Consider the following 18,260-nt stretch of genomic DNA (forward strand, 5'->3'; position numbering starts at 1 on the left):
ATAGGATAGATTGAGAGGGGTTATTTCGACTACGATTTGATGAGTGTTGAGCACATTTTTACTTCGATTATACCGATAAGCGTAGGGCACAATTTATTTACTTCGAAATTGTTCGATGAGGTACTGGGTGTCAAATTGGTGTGATTGGTTAGATCCATGCATTTGTTCGAGTTTGAGTTAGGTTAATAGGGAATTAAAATGTGAAATAGATAAGATGTATGAAAAGATCATCATTGTGAGAAATTATGCACACCAGATTTATAAATCCGAAAAATTTGGGTGAAATTGAAATAAAATGACCAAATTGATACAAGATTTGTGGTAATAATATGTTTTACTTATACACTAGTTAAATGAATATGTATGAAGCGATTATGGATGATATATTGATATGTTTCGACACGAGGATATTGAATGATTTGAAAATTTAACCAATCATTACATTTAATTCGGAATATGGAATGTTAATGTAATGTTTATCGAGTTAGTTGATAGAACATACTAAGATTGTATTATATGGTATAATTGATGAGTTTATCATAATGTTTATTATTGATATAAATGACATATATTAATTTAAGTTGTTTTATGATATTTGAATTATAGAAATACCACTGAGTAAATTTCTCAGCGTAAAATCTTGTTTTCCGTGCACAAGTTAGGTTATATATGAGTTCGCAAGCATCAGTTCCGACATCTAGACAAAATCTCGGGCTCAACTAAGTTGGTGAAATTCTTTTTTAGGTAAATTTCATGTACCTAATACAGTCCTTTTTGTATTCTGATATGTCCAGAATGTTGAATTGGAAGTTGATATGTATATATATATTAGATATTAGCAAGTTGGCATGAAAATGTGATATAAATAGGTAATGGTTGTTGGAAATGGCATGTTTTGATAATGATTGAAACACAAATATTGCATGTGAGATGGTACGTCAAAGGTTATGAATTAGTATTTTATAAGTGGATTGGTAAAGAACCATTTATTAGTTGAATAAAGTTTTTCATGTATTCTTGACAAGGAAGTTGTAGGCTTGAATGTTAAAGTTGGCAGGTAGGATGCATATAATTAGGGATGTATGTTTTGGAACATGTTTTTGGCACGTTTAATTTAAGTAAAGAAAGATTATTTAGGTACAAATGATAGAAGGTTGTGAATGGGTTAGCATTAGGTACCAATTGGTACATTTTGGCCAAAACAGTATGCAACATCGCAACATCATTTGAATGTCGTCGTGACGATAAATGACCTATAGGGTCACAGTGCGACGAGAGATCAGTCTTCTCGGCGAGGTCATTACAGTAAGTGACGTTGAGATGTCTAGTGCCCTAATGTCTCAACGTGACAAATTGTTTGTTGACGTCACGACGTCGATTTTGTATTTTGAATTCTTTATAATTAGGTCCTATTTTTATCTTGGGTTAGCTTTTAAGCTTACGTAAGTTTGTGTAAAACCCGAAATTGACTCTATTTCATGTCGAATGTATGTTTTAACTGAATTTTAATTATTGAATGCTATGAATTGTTTGTGTTTTAACTGTAGTTGCTCTGGGAATGAATGCGACATCTCGTAACTCAGACCCGACGATCGGGTCAGGTATCGAGGTGTTACAAATGTACAATTTGACACATGAACTTTGATTTAGTGTAATTATATACATTAAACTTTGATCATAGTTCAAATATATACATGAAACTCTGATTTTAATTTGTGTATGCAATAAGTTAATGTAAAATGGTGTTATATCGATAATTGTGTGAGTAACTTGTAAAAATGAACCAAATCAACATTTAATGTATAAAATTACACAAAATTAAAGTTCATGTATAACATTGCACATTGAATCTATGATAACTCGAATTAGGGCTTAATCAGAATAGTGGTTTCGGGGTCACAAAATCCGAGATAGAAATAATTATTTTATGATTATTTTGAGGTCTATGATATGATTGCATGATTGTGTGAAAATTTCGTGAAGAAATTCTATGCATAAAGTGCTTAATTTGAAGTTAGGGACTAAATTGAATAAGTTGCAAAACTTGCATTCTAGAAGTTTATGAAATTGCTTTGCAATATTAATAGAAATTTGACCAATTTCTAAGTTTATGGACAAAAATTGGACATGGATGGAATTTTTGAAAGTTTAGTAAGGAAGGGCATTTTGGTCATTTGGATATTAAAGGAAATAAAATGGGAAAAATTACACAAAAATGATCATCTTCTCCATAAGTTGCTGCTGAATTTTGCTATCCACCATAGCTAGGGTTTTAACACTTTTAAGCCTTGATTGTAAGTGATTTCTATGCCCGTTTTTAATGTTTTTTACATTTTTGAAATCTTCGTAGCTCGGTTTACCTATTTCTACCAATATTTTGAGCTAGGGTTTATATTTAAAATTTTACCCATGGATGAGGTAGAATATGAAGCTTTAAATTGTGTTAAACAACTTTTGCTAAACGATTTTACGTGAAAACGAGTAAAATGACATAATCGGTAAAAATACCTAATGTTTATAACTACATGTTAGAGTGAGAATTTGATATTTCCATAGAAGGGAAAAATGATCTGCATGTCATAAAACATAATAATTTTGGAAAAAAAATTTTAATTTTTGAGCTTTGGGGCAAAAGTGTAAATATGCAAAAGTTTAGTGGCAAAATTGTAATTTTTCCAAAGTTAGAGTTAAAGACTATTTTGATAAATGTGAGTATTAAATCAGCTAAATGTGTTATTTTATACCAAGAAAGACGTGGAATCGACCCTGATCGGGGAAAGAAAAAGATTGTGGACTAAATTGTAAAATTTCTTTATTTTGTACCGAGGTAAGTTCAGGTGTAAATGTAGTAACATAATTTTCATTTTAAGTAATTTAATGTTATTTATATGATATGATGATTAATATCATGAAATATTATGCTTTGTGGTTATTATTGAGTAATATGCAAATTATGTGTGCTACTTGTTAAATATGAATTGCTACCGAATATCGGTTTTGATATTCCGTGGAAGACGGCAAAGATGTGTGATCGAGGAAAAATCCCGTTTGAACCTTGGGAATAGATTAGAATACAAGTGACATGTCACTAAGATATTTGAGTTCCGAGCTCGTTGAGTTGAGTCCGAGTTCGTGAGATGTAACTAGGCATCCGAACTTGTTGAGTTGAGTCCGAGTTCACTTATGGATGCGAACGCTCGAGCTCGTTGAGTTGAGTCCGAGTTCACTTATGGGTGGGTTACATGGTAGCTTGGCTACATAATTTCCGCAGGCTATTGAGTTTGTCTAGCTGCGGGTATGGCACTTATGTGCATGAAATCCGTGTATTCAAATCATATTCCGATGTGTTTAACGGGTAAATCTTAAGTGGATAAGGTGAGTACCTAAAACGAAGGTGACATGTTGGTAAGTGTGGTGAATGAGAAAATTTGTACAGGTGTATACTTATCCCTCGGGTTGAGACTTCAATATAACAATAATATGGTAGGATCATGAATGAGAAATATGATATGAATGCTTTGGTGATATTATGCAAATGTGGATTTCGTATTAGTGCATGGTTATGTTACTTGCTATTTACATGTGAACTTACTAAGCAATTATGCTTACTCCCTCCTCTCTATTCTTTTTAGTTTTGTCAAGCCGGCTAGGAGATCGGGAACGGTCGGAGGCGCGCTCACACTATCAACAAACTATTTCGGTATAATGACTTGTATATTTTGGGAATATGGCATGTATAGCATTATAATCATTTTGTGTATATAATCTTATGATATGGCTCATGGATGGCATGAAAATGTTTGAGAATGATTAGCTATTGGAGTGGCTAATCAAGATTATATTTGATAACACGTATGCTTTATGTGCTAACTAATCAATGGAAATCCATAAAATGGTGAAATTGGCTATAAAATAGAATAACATAGTAGCAATGACGTGAGTTTTAAAAATCACTAAAAATAGTAGAGATATAATTAGATGATGAATAAAATATGGAATTGAAGCTTAATGAATCCATTTTCATGTGGAAAAAACAAAATAGGTAAAAGAGTTGTATTTTATGAGATATTTACGTTTTGGTGAAATAGGGTTAGAGCAATTTTTGGATTCCCTATTCTGAATTTAGAAATTCATCATAAATTGTGTAAAAATAATTATGACTCACACTTTATATGTATGGATTCCTTATTGAGTCTATTTTTAAAAGAAATAAACGACATGGTCATTTGATATCTGTACAGGAAGAAATTTGATTTGTAGTGCACAGGGTTTAGAGTAGCCGAACCCTAAAATAGGGAGAATTTAACTAATAAACTGTACTAATTGGACTTACCAAAATTTCTAGAAAAAAATTAGTAAGTAGATATATGAGTCTAGTTTCAGGAAAAATTTACGGAATTTGATTTTGAGTTTCGTAACTCGAGATATGATTTTTTTTAGCGATTGTGACACAGATGGACAGTTTACTACGAGAATTGTTTGAACTTGTTTAAATGCTAAAATAAGTTTAGTAATGTCTCATGCTCGACTCCAGCGACGGTCTCGGATAAGGGGGTGTTACAGAATCAAAGTTCGTGTGTAGTTCTGAACTTTATCACTATGCTAAAATTTTTCTATAATAAACTTTAATACATCAATATAAGGTTTATTATATTTTCATAAGTTAGGTTGAAAATTCATAAAAAAAAAGTATAACAACAAATTTTAAACCTAGTTATTATGTACCTTTGGGTTGACAAGATTATTACTCTAAAAAATTTAGAGAATATCATATTGTAACGAGAGGAATAGCACAAGGAATATCAAATCCCTCTAGGAACCAACAAACACAAAAATCCAAACTCAAGACATTGACAATGCTGTTAGCTTTAATGTGATAACTTTTAAGATAAATTTTAGTTATTCATTTTCTAAGTCATTTAGTGACCAAATATTTTCAAAGACTTGCAAAATACTTAAAAATATGTTTTAAATATGTGTTATTTTCTTAATCAAATGTTTTTGAGTTATTCATGAAGTGTTTTAATGTTTATAAAGAATTTAGGAACCAAGTATAGATATTAAATGCCTAAGTATCAAGATTTGGGATACAACTCTTGAGAGTTAGCATTTATAACGGTTATAAAGGATTACTTTTTAGTCAAGTATCAATACCACATAGGTAAGTATCAATACCACATAGGTAAGTATCAATACAGGGTTGCAAGAATACATTTTCAGTTCAAAATTAACGCTTGTAATGGCTTTGATTCACTCTTAATGACTTCAAATGTTTCGCAACTCATTCTTTAATATAAATACAATTAAAAAACACTTCAAAACAAAAATATTTACATCAAAACATACAAATCAAAAGAGACATCCTTGGTTCAATTTTTTTCTATTGTACATAGTTTTTGTACGAAAAATCTTTTCTTAACCTCACCATCGTTTGTTTATTGAGTTAGATTTGTAAACACCTACCCACACAACGGTTTTTTTATTTGTTTACTTCGCCAAATCACGATTTGTAATTTGGGAGGGTTCTAGATGAGCCACAAAAGTTGAAAGATTATACATCCTCAAATACATCCTCTCTTTTTAAAGGTATAATTCAAAGTTTTGAATTAGAAAATCCTTAGGTGAGTTATATCAAGGTAGTGGAAATACATAATTAGTATCGAACCAATATAGATTGAATTTCCAAAATTTTCCCCATTTTCTTTTATTTTCAAAAAGTTTATAAAAATTATCAAAACCCCAATTCACGAGCCTAACAAATACAAGCATAAATCAAAAGATAGACATTGATCTTGTAAAACTAATATCTCAGGGGTTGTATGTTACTAATATATTTATAAAAAAAAATCACAAAAAAACTAATGAATTTTCAAACATAATACCTTAGCTTCATAAATTGAAAAGCTTTGTTGGAAATTGAAGGAGATTCTTTTTGAGATTTTTAATAAAAAAGAATGAAGAAATTTTACTTAATTTTAATTTGTGGTTGGTAAATAAGGAGGACGGAATCTTCAATCACGAGAAAAGCCATGAAAAAGAGTTTAAAAAGGTAGAGGTTTTTGAAAAGGTAAAGATTTTTAAAACATAACACTTTCCCAATTTACAAAATCTAGATTGACTAGCTTTGCATTTCGATGCTGCAATAACAACCAACAATATAAAGCCAAATATGGTATCCCACTCACTAGTAGTAGGAAATGAAGACCACAACTGACAACAACAAATTGATTCAAACTTTCCCTTGATAGACTAGGGTGTAACGAGATTATAATGAATAGTGGATCCTTGAATACAATCATTATTTGGGGGCATGTTCAATGTTGGAGGTTGAGCTATGGGAGATTTTGGATTGTCTAAGTTTCTTTCAAAGGCGGGATCTTGACAGAGTGATGATTCAAACTAATAATGTAGTTAAAGTCATTCAAGCTATAAGTTTGAATTCAACCTTGGTAAGTAGGATTCTTCAAGTTTACGGCATGTTCCTAAGGTGGCAATTAGAGTTACATATTCTATAACTAAAATGTCTTTTAATAGGAAGGACAATGTTTAGGTATTTGAAGAAATTCCTAGAAACTCATGTCTATCTTTGAATATGATATAACTAAGCGTTGCTTTCATTCCATATTAATTTGATGTAATGATTTTGTTTATCTTATCACTAAAAAAAGTATTAATAAAATTCATTCTTTTAAAATCCATACTCAAGAAATAAAAATTCATTCTTTTAAAATCCATACTCAAGAACTCTAATAGTTTTTTTAATCTAATAATGTAGAACTAAATCGAAATCGAAATTAATGTAATGCACTCTCAAAATACATAATTCATCGACGTGACCGATCACGATTGAGTGTCTTCTTAATTTATTATAAATCTTAAATTTTTTAAAACTTAAAATAACTTTTAAAATTTAAATATTTAGAATTCAGATAAATACGGAAAGTTAAATTTGTATTTTAAAATTAAGCAAAGTCTGAACTTTAAATAGGGATCCACTTTTCTAACATTATATTTTTCATCCACAAAATCCCAACTTAAAATTTATCTTCGAGTTTTTTTATCGCTTGATGTGATAAATATTAACTATCCAATCATATTCCAACACGTTTTTGATAAACATCCACACTCCGCCTTCCATCTTTGTCTCTCTATCTATAAATACCAATTTCCAAGGATTTGGGGGCGTTGTTTCGACTGGGATTTTAAGCTTAAAACCCTAACCCTAGAAATTTATTCGGAATTCATCGCTGGTGCTATTTGACCTCATTCAAAATGCCTCGCCGTAGCTCTGGTTAGTTTCTCATCTAATCGCCTTTCGTTTAGATTAGATCTGTTAACCCCCAAGTTAATTTTTAACTTCTTCACTTCCTTTTCCTTGTATTTAGCTATGTAAATGTAACCCACATCGATTTTCAATCCGATTTCTAGGGTTAGTTTTTGTTCCTCGATTAAAGCTTATTTGGGATTGTTGTAATTTTTGATTATTTGAAAGATTTTCGATTTGGGTTTGTCATTAGTTGATATATTTCCTCTTGTTATTGGAATATTTGGATGTGTTCAAGCAATTAACTTGGAGAGCGATGACAGCTTTGTAATGTCATATTTGGGTATTTTACGGAATTTCTCTTGTTTTACTTCTTATACCGCTTTTGTTGTAAATTGTTTTGCAGGAAGGTCTGCTTCTCGCCCTGCCCCTCGTCCTGCTCCTGCTCGCAACCCTCCACCTCAACCAGGTAAATGATGTTTATATTGATTTAGACCTGTCAATTCTCACCTAGACTGGAAATCCAACCTGACCTGAGCTTTAAATGATCCAAACAAGTAATTGTAAATGTCTTCAGCTTGAAGTGATTAGAACCAGAAATGATCCAATCCAAAAAATTTGATCCCCAAATTTGAAACCTGAACTCAAAAAAACACTTACGTGATTTAGATTGATACTACCCAAAATCAACATGATCTGCCCAATTGACAAGTTCATATTGATTTATTAACATTTGTATTTACTCGCTTTGATAAAAGCTAGTAGTAGTTATTTCTTTGATTGAATGTCATGTTTAATTGTATTTAATTCTTATTGCTGCAGCTCATCATGCTTCTCCTCCAGCTCCTGCTCAGAGTGGAAGTGGTGGATCCTTGCTCGGAGGCATAGGCTCTACCATAGCTCAAGGTATGTGAATAGATATCCTTCTGAGACGGTGAACGGTTGTACATGTCTCTGGTTGATTTGTGATGGTTCCTTACTCTGTTAATACTATTAGTTAATTATTTTCTTTATCTCCATGTTACAGGCATGGCATTTGGTACTGGAAGTGCTGTAGCTCACAGGGCTGTGGATGCTGTGATGGGTCCTCGTACTATTCAACATGAAACTGTGGTTTCCGAGGCTGCAGCTGCCCCTGCACCAGCAACTACTTCCAGTAGTTTAGCTGGCACTGATTCATGCAGCATCCACTACAAGGCATTCCAGGATGTAAGTGAACTTCACCCTCTGTTACTTGATTACTTGATGGTTTAGTAGTTTGTTGGAATGTTGATGTGTTTTTCATGCTGCGGCTGACTAAAACTTTGAACTTCTGTGCTTAGCAGTTCAATTCAGTTTTCTGGATTTTTAGTTTGCTGATTATCATTTTTTGCTTGATTTCAAATGAATCACATGTTGTCCAGGTTTTTCAATTAAGTAGTTAAATCATATGATTTTGTTTTGGATACACTCTTGGTAGATTCTGTAAGTAACTAAAAGGCTTAAAACATCATTTAGTCCCTAAAGTATACTGGTTTTCCTACTTAGGTTAGTTTTTTGTCATGATTAGGACCTAATGTTTTTATTTTTCTGTTCAGCAGTTTAGTCCTTTTGACATTAAAAAAAATTTGGTTGAGGCTTTCATCCGCTCATTGTCTGCTACGTGTCAGATGTTGATGTCATGATAACTTCAGCATTTGAAAATTTACAAAATTATAAAGATGCAGACAATATAATAAAAAATGTTCAAAATTATAAAAAAGAAATACACTTTAGGCGCTAAATGGTGCATTAAGCCTTTTTCTAGTTCACAGTTCAAACGGTTAAAATATAAATTCCGAGTAGCTACCCTACTATCTATTCCACTCTTGCAGGTTTTGTTTTTCATTCTTCGTTTTCTGGGTCTCCCACTCTTTTACGTTAAATGTTTTCTTTTTTCTTTCTTACCTAACAAAAGATAAAAGAAATAAATTAATGATGAGAAGGCAAAGATGAAGAGTGCTTTAAGAATTTCTGACACCTCTTGTATGAGAAAAGCTAAGCTTTTCGTTGAGCAGAGATAGCAAACTCTCTGAGCCTTCCAATTCTGTTCTTTTTTTAATTTTTTGGGGGTTTCTTTTGGACTGTACCTTAGGAGTTTTTTAAGTTTTTATTACTATTTGACATTTTGACCCTTTTTTTATTAAATTCTCAATGGCTAATATATATTAAAAATATTTGATCCCAAAAATTTTAAATCAAATTTACACTAGAAAACTTGGTTTAAATTGAATACCCTAACTGTAAATCGAATAATATATTTAATTGAAATTTAAAATTTTAGTTAGTATTAAAAATTTTTGCCTTCTAAATTGACCTTTAAATTATACTCAAATTTAGTTAAATTGATGCCTAAAAGTTTATAGAAGTGAATACTTCAGTGACTAAATGATGCATTAAGCCTGATGAAAATGTTGGAAACATTTGCATTAATGGCTAATTAGAACCTATTTAAAAGCATGGTTCCCATATGCTAGCTGTTTAATTTTGTTTCCTGTACCAACGACCTAGTATTGTGTAGTTGACCTGGAATGTAAATTACATACTGTCCGAGGTTTTTCTAAGTAGTTAAATCATAGTTTTGATTCCAAATTTTTACACTAGCGGCAGATGGCAGGTGAACTTTTACGGAATCTGGTGACAATGATAAACTGATATCCTTTTATTGTTGTGTTACTTGCAGTGCCTGAATAGCTATGGAAGCGAACTCAGCAAGTGTCAGTTCTACATGGATATGTTGACTGAGTGCAGGAAGAACACAGGGTCCATGTTGGGTGCCTAAAAGTTTATTCACCATTTTCCTTGTTATGCTATTGAAATTGTCAGCTTCGGACTTGCGCTGAGATTTACCCTTGTTTTTCTTTGGTTGATTGATGAAGCTGAACTCTTCCATAAATCTCTATGAATAAAAAACACTCTTTGAGTGATACTGTTTTTTAATTGTTGAACCTTTGTTATCGCTAATCAATCTCAGTATCATTTGTACTTTTTCAGTAAATGCAATTGAATAGCCTACTGATGCAATGCTTGACCATCTTCCCCTCCATCAGTAGTCATCATTAGAACCTAGTCGTCTCAGTTTTAGTGGCTGGGTTGGTTTTGGATCTCCCATTGCGGGTTTTGAGGTCATCTTGATTTCAAGTTTAATCACTCGGAATAATTTTAGAGTAATTTGTTCGGTTTATTTTAGGTTAAGTCAATTTTGAGTAAGTTCGGTTTGGTTTTTGGATTGTTGACTGGGACGTGTTTTAAGTTGAAAACAAAAAGAGTTAAAAAAAACTTGCAAATTTTATTAGGCAGCAATAGAGAAGACAACCTCAAGTTCCAACCTAAGCACAGGTTTCACTACATGTTTAAATGAATAATGCATCTGTGCTATTCTATCACAAAAACGACTTGATTCTTGAAAAAGGGTTCCTATTTACATTTCTTTTATTCTTGGTTAAAATAAAAACCTTCATAATCTATCCTTGAGGAAGCTCGCGCAGAGGTTCTTCCAGGCATCTTTGTTAGGCTCCACTTCTTCCAACTTTGCCTTCAATTCATCACCGTACCAGTCCTGCATTTGCTTCCATATAAAATGTCAGTCAAATCATTATACCATCATCAATAGAAGGAGCACAGGTAGATTTGAGTTATTGACCTGAGGTTTCAATTTAGATTAATCAAATCAACTTTTGAGTTTGGATTAAAACCGAGTAGTGCAAGTGTACCTCAATATAACCACGCTGTGTGAGACGATCAATTAGGTGAAACAGAATGTCTTGAGTGTACTCAGGGTGGCCTTGGATGCCCATCATATGACTTCCATACTTGAACATCTCGATCCCTGTTTTCTCAGACCATGCTAACACCTCGGCCTTTGGTGGAAGTTCCCGAACCTAATCATATATTCAATCATGTTTATGTTCTAAACCAAAATGACTCACGATTTCTTCATTAAAAAGGAAAGACCGAACCTCATCTCGGTGGCACTCTATGATGGGAAGAGTGGTGGGGATCTCAAGTGATGAAAAGAACTTCGATGAGGACGATGATAAATGAATTGTCGTAACTCCAATGTCCCAACCCGAAACGGCCCGCCCTGTTTTTCCTCCAAGCGCACGGCTAAGAATCTGGTCCAACAAACAAACAACAGAAAGGGCAAAAGGAAATGAATACGGTTTGGGGACAGTCCAATCATAATGCAACATCAATCAGCTGCACGGCAACAGAGAAAGGCGGATTCTTTTTTCTTGGCCCAGACTTCTCCGCTTTCAGTAATGAAACTAGAGTGGGATAAAATTTAGAATTGAGCCAAAATAAAATCTTGAATAAAAGGCAAGCTCTCTCAATGTGTACACAACACTCAAATGTGACAAACAAGGCATTAAAGTCCGAGTTCTCTATCCAACTCAGCCCTAACAACGTGGATTAAAATGGACAAAACTAGGCGCCCCAAAACTCACAAATGGGACAAACAAGGCATACCACAGGGAACCCAATTGCATGACAAAAGACAATAAAGAAAAAAAAAAAACTGAAGTGGCAACCACGTGTTTTTATCATGAGTTGGAAGTTGTCTTGTCAACAATTATCATCCATCACGCGTATGTCTACATAACTTGGTAATAATCGACCAACATGCGCAGTGCCCAAAGTTTCATTCTTTTAAAATATGAACTAAATATTCAAAATTTCAAGTAATATATTGTATTATTTATAATATATAAAATTAAATTTATATTAATAGATAATATTATAATAGAAACATTAAAATATGTTAAATGAAAATTGTAATAAATTAAAAATATTAAACTAAAAATAATATAAATATTTTTAAAAATAAAAAATATGAATAAACCTAAAATTAGGTTTAAATCTAACAAGACGCGTAAAATCCTCTATCGACGACCATATGGAGATTGAACCTAATACAAATATATACTATTAAAAAGTTTTGACACTGTATTCTAGGAGATGTATTAATTTACAAGGAAAACATGCAACTGTGCATCTCGTGGGAAGTAAATTCAAATCCATACAAACACAAAATCCAAAACCCACAGATCACTTTCATTTAAATTAAAAAAAGAGAGATTAGTACTAAAATAAAGTGAAAATGAGTGACCTCGACAAAAAAATAACTAGTGGCCCTCAACGTCCAAGCATGTGAAATGTCTGCAGCATTCAAAGAATATTTTCAACCATTTGGTCCCTTCAAATTCAAAATCCTTAAATTTGCATGACTCGATCATCAGCAAGACATAAACCCATGTGCAATAAAATGGTTCACAGAACAATGACGTGTGCGATGGTGTACCTTTTGTCCACCTTATTGAAAAAGATGGACCGACCACAATTTTTGAACTTCGAGATAAAACTAATAGTATTTTAATTTTTTTAAAAAAATTATATTTAAAATATCATAGATAAATTTATCTGAAATAACATAAATGAAAATCATGAAGACAAACATAGAGGAAATTTTTTTAATTCATTTATAAATATCAATTTAAGTCTTTTATTTATTTTTATAAAATAAAAATAATTCAATTCAAAAATCATTTAACCATTTTTAGACAGCTAACATGATAACACCAAAATGTGGATCATTAGAACTTCCAAATTCAAATGATATTCAAAAAGGAAACATGGGTACACGTGTTGGACCAAATCAATCGATCACAAATTTCGGTAGAAGATAAGCAATCATATTTATACTATTTCACGTCTCAGTTCAGAGATCAACGATCAATGGGCCACTCGCATCTAAGTTACTGTACTAGAAAGGGAATAACAGGTCCAGGTGGAAATGACAGTCCCAGCCCTGATATAGTCATCTTATTTCATTTCTATTAAAAATGCTGATCAGAGTTGTTCTTGAGTGATTTATGTATAGTACTACCATATTTTGGGTCTGGTCCATCATATAATTTTTTAAATTTTTGAAAAATGTGTTATTTTTATTTAATATTCAATATTTATTTGATTAAAATTTTAAAAAAACCACTTTTTTAAATTAATGTTTATATTATATATTTAATTTTATGTGATATAATATATATAAATAAAATAATATAGTAACAAAAAATCGTTCGAGCTTTAAATCTTGAAAATTAAAATCAATTAAAATTTTAAACAAGCTAATTTTATTTTAGTTTAAATCAATAAAAGAGTTCGGATAGTTAGGAGTTAAAACCTACCGGTGTATTATATATTATTTATCTAATTCTAATTTATATTTTATAGTATATTGGACCTGACCCAAAAATTCTTAGGTATTTTTTTCTCTTTTCCTTCATAAAAAGCCGAACACATTCACTTAGAAAAACAAAATCATAAACCAAATTTTCCACCACAAAAATAAAGTGCAAGCTGCAGCAATAATAAGAATATAAATTCAAAAAGGAAAAGAAAAGATGGAATAAATAAAAGAAAATTACCTGGTGACCAAAGCAAATCCCAAGAACTTTCTTCTTCAAGGAATCCAATTTCTTCAAAAGCGAGATCAACCTGCAGATCCAAACGTCATTCCCGTGAGCATCATTGCAACTGCCGGTTATAACGAATCCGTCGAATTCGGCGATCTCATCGTCGTCGGGGAACTCGCCGTTCGCCACCCTGAAAACGTCCCACGTCTCCCCTTCCTCCGCCAGCATTTCCACAAACACACCAAAATACCCTCCGTACCTCTTCTTAATGTAGTCCGAGTCCTCCGCGCATAGAAGAACCCCGAATTTCTTCTCACCACCCATGATTCAAAATCTCTCCCAAAAAATAATTTAAAAAAAAAATGTTTCCCTCCCTCTCTCTCGATTTATATGTATATATTTGAAGGCTTTAAAGCTTTGACCCTTTAGAGTTCTAGAGAGAGAAAGTACACTTTCTCTCTCTTTAAACTTCTGAGTGGGCTTTTAGAGAGAGAGAGAGATATGGAGATGCAAAAGACTCGATGGAAATTCTTCTACAATGGCAAGGTTTATAAATTGTCTTGGTGACCAGGAAATTTACGAAAATAGCCTTCCGCTGAGGTGGGTCCTCCAATTTGCTTCTTTTTTTTTTTTTCCTCCTTAGGTTGGGTGCTGGCTTGCCTAAATGTAGCTTATCTAAATATTCATACCTGGCTTCTTTGCTTACTTTGGAATTTCTTTAAATAATTGCATAATAAAAGTTAAAATATTAAAAATAATCTTATATAATTTATAATTTTGAGGAAGATATAAGATGAGTTGATAATAAATTTAGTTATTAATCGAGTGTGAAGAATTTATATGGTTACACATGATTTTATTAAAGAAGTGTTTTGCTAAGAGAGTAAGTAATTAAGTCACAGAGAACTTACTATAAGAGTATCTGGATGTGATTGGAGGGTTTGTTATTTTACTATGGAGTAATTAAGTGAGTCTAACGTGACTTGGAGTATTGCCCACATGCTGAGTAAATTTGGCAAGGGTTAAGTAGCCTGCTCAGTTCAAACTCGGGTCAAGATTAGAAAAAATTTTTGTGGCTTGAGCCAGTCCAACCTGAATTCAATTTAAATAATAAATTTTTAAGTGGACGGGTTGTGTCGATCTCAAATCAGGCCTAGGCATGAATTTTTTTGGAGCCAAACCTTAACCCATAGATAATTTTAGTGTTGAGTATGCAAAAGACAAATGTTGTAGAGTGGCTTAACTTGAGTCTAGTGATCATACAATGTCGAACGAGACAATCTCTTTGAACGAAATAGCCCCTCGATTATAAGTAGAGTAAGCTCCTCCTTATTCTCCTTTCTGATCAAGATGGTTGATTTGCATGAAATACTCGCATATAATCGCGTTGATAACATGAAAAAAAAAAAATTCAAGACGTTGATGAGCTATTACAAAAACCTTATTCAACATTACCAAAAGGGAACTCATTCATGTTTTCAACACAATATACTCATTAAAGTTACATGACATTTAAACCTTAATTTCAAGTGTCAACAAAGAACATTTTAAATAATTATTTGAGTTATTTAATAATTCTTAATATTTTTTTATCATAAGTGCATATAAAATAATATTAATACATAAAATCAACTTAGCAAATAATAACAAATGTTTATTTTGATTACAAAATCCCTTTCATGTTGGACGCATATTCAATTTATATCTAATATTAGCAACTAACAATAATCTAGATATTAATAGTATAGAAGAACATTGAACACCCAAATACTACTATGTGGTGTCCCCTATTCAATTATTTTGGCAAAAATTTGTATCTTTACTAGCCTTTAAAACCCAAATTTCTTGTCGGTTTTACTATTGTTATCAAAATTTTTTGTATTTAATCCAACTTTCAATATATCAATTAAGTTTTTAACTCAACTGGTATGAGTATTATTGTCAATGTAGGAGGACGTGAGTTTGAGTGCGCTAAAGTGCATTATACTCCTATTTATGGGTTAGAGAGTGGCTATGGGTAGTTTTAAACATTGTGCCAAGAAGAGCAAATATGATCCGAACCTATAATGAGATTGTTGAAAATTTCTAAAAATAATAACGATATTTCTATTTATTATCAAAGCTTCATTTACAATGATTTATTGAATTAATAATCATAATATATTTTAAAAATAGTTGTTTAATATGCGATAAATATTAAACTTACAATGAATTTTAGTTTAACGAGCAATGTTACAAATTTTGATTTGATTCAATTTTGATAAATTATCGATACCATTATCGATGTAACACCATTTTATATTTATATATTGCATACACAAGTAATTATATTTATCTAATATAAAATAAATTGATATAATTAATTCTATAAATGAATATAATTAAATCAAAATTAAAATTTTAAATATTTCAATCATAATTAAAATTTCGTATATTTACATTTAACTAAAATTAATAAATTGAATTACACATAAATTATATTTTAGATTGATGTTACTTATTATTCTTATTCATTACTCATTTATAAGCTTTTATGTTTCATTGAAATTATTAAAACAATATTATTTGACATGGATTAAATAAAATTTATGTATGCTTTGTAATTTTAGTGGAACATGAATCATTCAAAAGTGGAAGGATGAATCAAAGGAATGGTGCATGGCTAGTCATGTCAGAAAGTAATGTGTAGGCAGCTCAATATGGTCCATTTTGTTTTTCCGTTAATAATTGAACAAGACAAATAATGTAGGATATCATAATATATGCATAAATACGATTAAAAAAATAATATAACAGAAACTCATCAATATTTTTAAAAAATAAACACAAATTATTGTTAATCTGGTAAGGTCGTGCCTAATGGGTCAATAATTTTAAACAAGAAGAAGGATTATGAATTTAAGATTTTACGAGTCTAAATCAACTTGCTTGACATGGATGGGATGAATGCTATTCATACGTCATATATATTTATTCCTCAAATATGATAATTTATAATAAAGACTTGTTGAAAATAATTTGCAACAACAAGACATCGTCGATCAACTAACTTAGAAGAAATCTGAGACTAATATAATTAATATTTGGCATCTCGAGAATTACTAGAAAGACCTCTTTAAATGCTTATAGGTGCTAGGAAAAAGGAAGAAGACACCTTCTTCCCAAAAAAAAACTCTTTTTAACTTTCTGTCCTTCGAATTAAATCGCCACAATTTCTTTCTTTGAATCAACAATTATGCAACATATAAAAATTATTAAATTAATTAAACACAAATATAATAGTTAATTGTTGGAAATATACTATTGCAAAACATAATCATTAGCGTTGATAGGAAACCAAACTGAGTGTAAATAAAATAACAATCATTGTGTTGTGGAAGAACCATTGTCTTAGAAGTATATTCGCTTTAATTGGTGTAATCGTATAGTGAACGTCGCTCCCCAAGATTACCATAATACTTTAAAATTCGTAATTAGAATAAAGAAAGTAGAATATAGTTGACATTTCTCTTCTCGAAAGGAATCAATTTGAGGGGTCACAAATGGTCCTGCTTAAAATCCAACCTCCTAAACAAAATTTTCTTTTCGTGTAATTTCACAGAACACCAAGAACGAAAGGATGAGATAAGGAAAATGACCTCTTATTTATACAATTTCTTGAAAGATAAAGTAGTAAAATACGTAGGGGCAAAAAGATAAAATTGACAGAAACAATTTCTTAAAAATTAGCAACAACAACAAAAAAAATATTTTCTATTGACTAGATTTTCGAAATCTAAATAAATGTATTTTTAAAAAATAATACAGAAATTTTACTCAAAAATAAACATGCACAATATATGTTCATATAAACACGAATTAGGCCAAGCGACAACACGTGTTAGCGCTTTAGCTCCAATTACTAAATAAATTTTTTTTTTCAAATCTATATATAAATCCTTTTAGAAGTTTATTCCTAATAATGTGGGATTGTTATTTTTTTTTTATTACCAACTTTTATATATATAAGACGTAAATATGAATTATTAAATCTAATCGACAGGACATGACATGACATTAGTTTTTCTATTTGCACAACCAAAATTCCAACACATTTTCAGTGCTTTACTTATTGTCTATGTCATCATGAAATGAAAAAGTAGGTGAACTTCCTTTTCTCGAAGAAATTAAAAGGTAAATATCGATTGCATCAGATTGATTAAAAATAATATGATTCATAATGTTATTTATAAAAATCTAAATGAAATTTAAAATATTTTTATTGTATTGAAATAAACAACAAAAAAAGCATCCTACATAGTAAACCACAAAGAAAAAGTCCTAACAAATTATTTACACTTAAGTAATTTTATACTTTTATATCAATAAAGTTAGTGTTGTTACATCAAAAAGAAATGTATAAATATATACTTCAAAATTAGACGTTAAATTAAGGGTGAAAGTGAATATATTTATTTGAATATCATTTTGGTTCAAATAGATAAATGGATAAAAATATTTGTAATTACAAAAAAACTGATTATATAGAAAAAATTATACATGTAAAAATATTTGAATTTTATAAA

General features: G+C 31.0%; 2 protein-coding genes and 1 non-coding gene across 4 annotated transcripts; 2 read left to right on the forward strand and 1 right to left on the reverse strand.

Annotated features, from left to right (window-relative positions):
* The first annotated feature begins 7,147 nt into the window (after nucleotides 1–7,147).
* LOC108461526 (uncharacterized) lies at nucleotides 7,148–10,280 on the forward strand. The gene is made up of 5 exons (XM_017761391.2): nucleotides 7,148–7,291; nucleotides 7,671–7,733; nucleotides 8,087–8,170; nucleotides 8,292–8,473; nucleotides 9,966–10,280. Exons 1-5 carry the CDS (start codon nucleotides 7,273–7,275, stop codon nucleotides 10,062–10,064), a joined length of 447 nt encoding a protein of 148 aa, XP_017616880.1. The 5' UTR covers nucleotides 7,148–7,272; the 3' UTR covers nucleotides 10,065–10,280.
* On the forward strand, nucleotides 9,228–9,321 carry LOC128287268 (small nucleolar RNA snoR1). Its single transcript, XR_008277963.1, has one exon. It is a non-coding gene; the product is annotated as a small nucleolar RNA snoR1 (small nucleolar RNA).
* A 271-nt stretch (nucleotides 10,281–10,551) lies between the features above and the next one.
* LOC108461703 (gamma-glutamyl peptidase 5-like) lies at nucleotides 10,552–14,247 on the reverse strand. Of its 2 annotated transcripts, none has more exons than XM_017761620.2 (4): nucleotides 13,708–14,247; nucleotides 11,242–11,397; nucleotides 10,996–11,163; nucleotides 10,552–10,841 (listed from the first exon to the last, which is right to left on the reverse strand). In XM_017761620.2, the coding sequence occupies exons 1-4, from the start codon at nucleotides 14,017–14,019 to the stop codon at nucleotides 10,740–10,742; spliced, it is 738 nt and encodes a 245-aa protein (XP_017617109.1). In that variant the 5' UTR covers nucleotides 14,020–14,247; the 3' UTR covers nucleotides 10,552–10,739. The 2 variants fall into 2 exon arrangements, with proteins under 2 accessions (XP_017617109.1, XP_017617107.1); XM_017761618.2 differs by having other exon boundaries at nucleotides 10,552–10,850.
* Between the last annotated feature and the right edge of the window lie 4,013 nt (nucleotides 14,248–18,260).

The sequence above is a fragment of the Gossypium arboreum genome, chromosome 13, assembly GCF_025698485.1.
Source record: "Gossypium arboreum isolate Shixiya-1 chromosome 13, ASM2569848v2, whole genome shotgun sequence".
NCBI lineage: Eukaryota > Viridiplantae > Streptophyta > Magnoliopsida > Malvales > Malvaceae > Gossypium > Gossypium arboreum.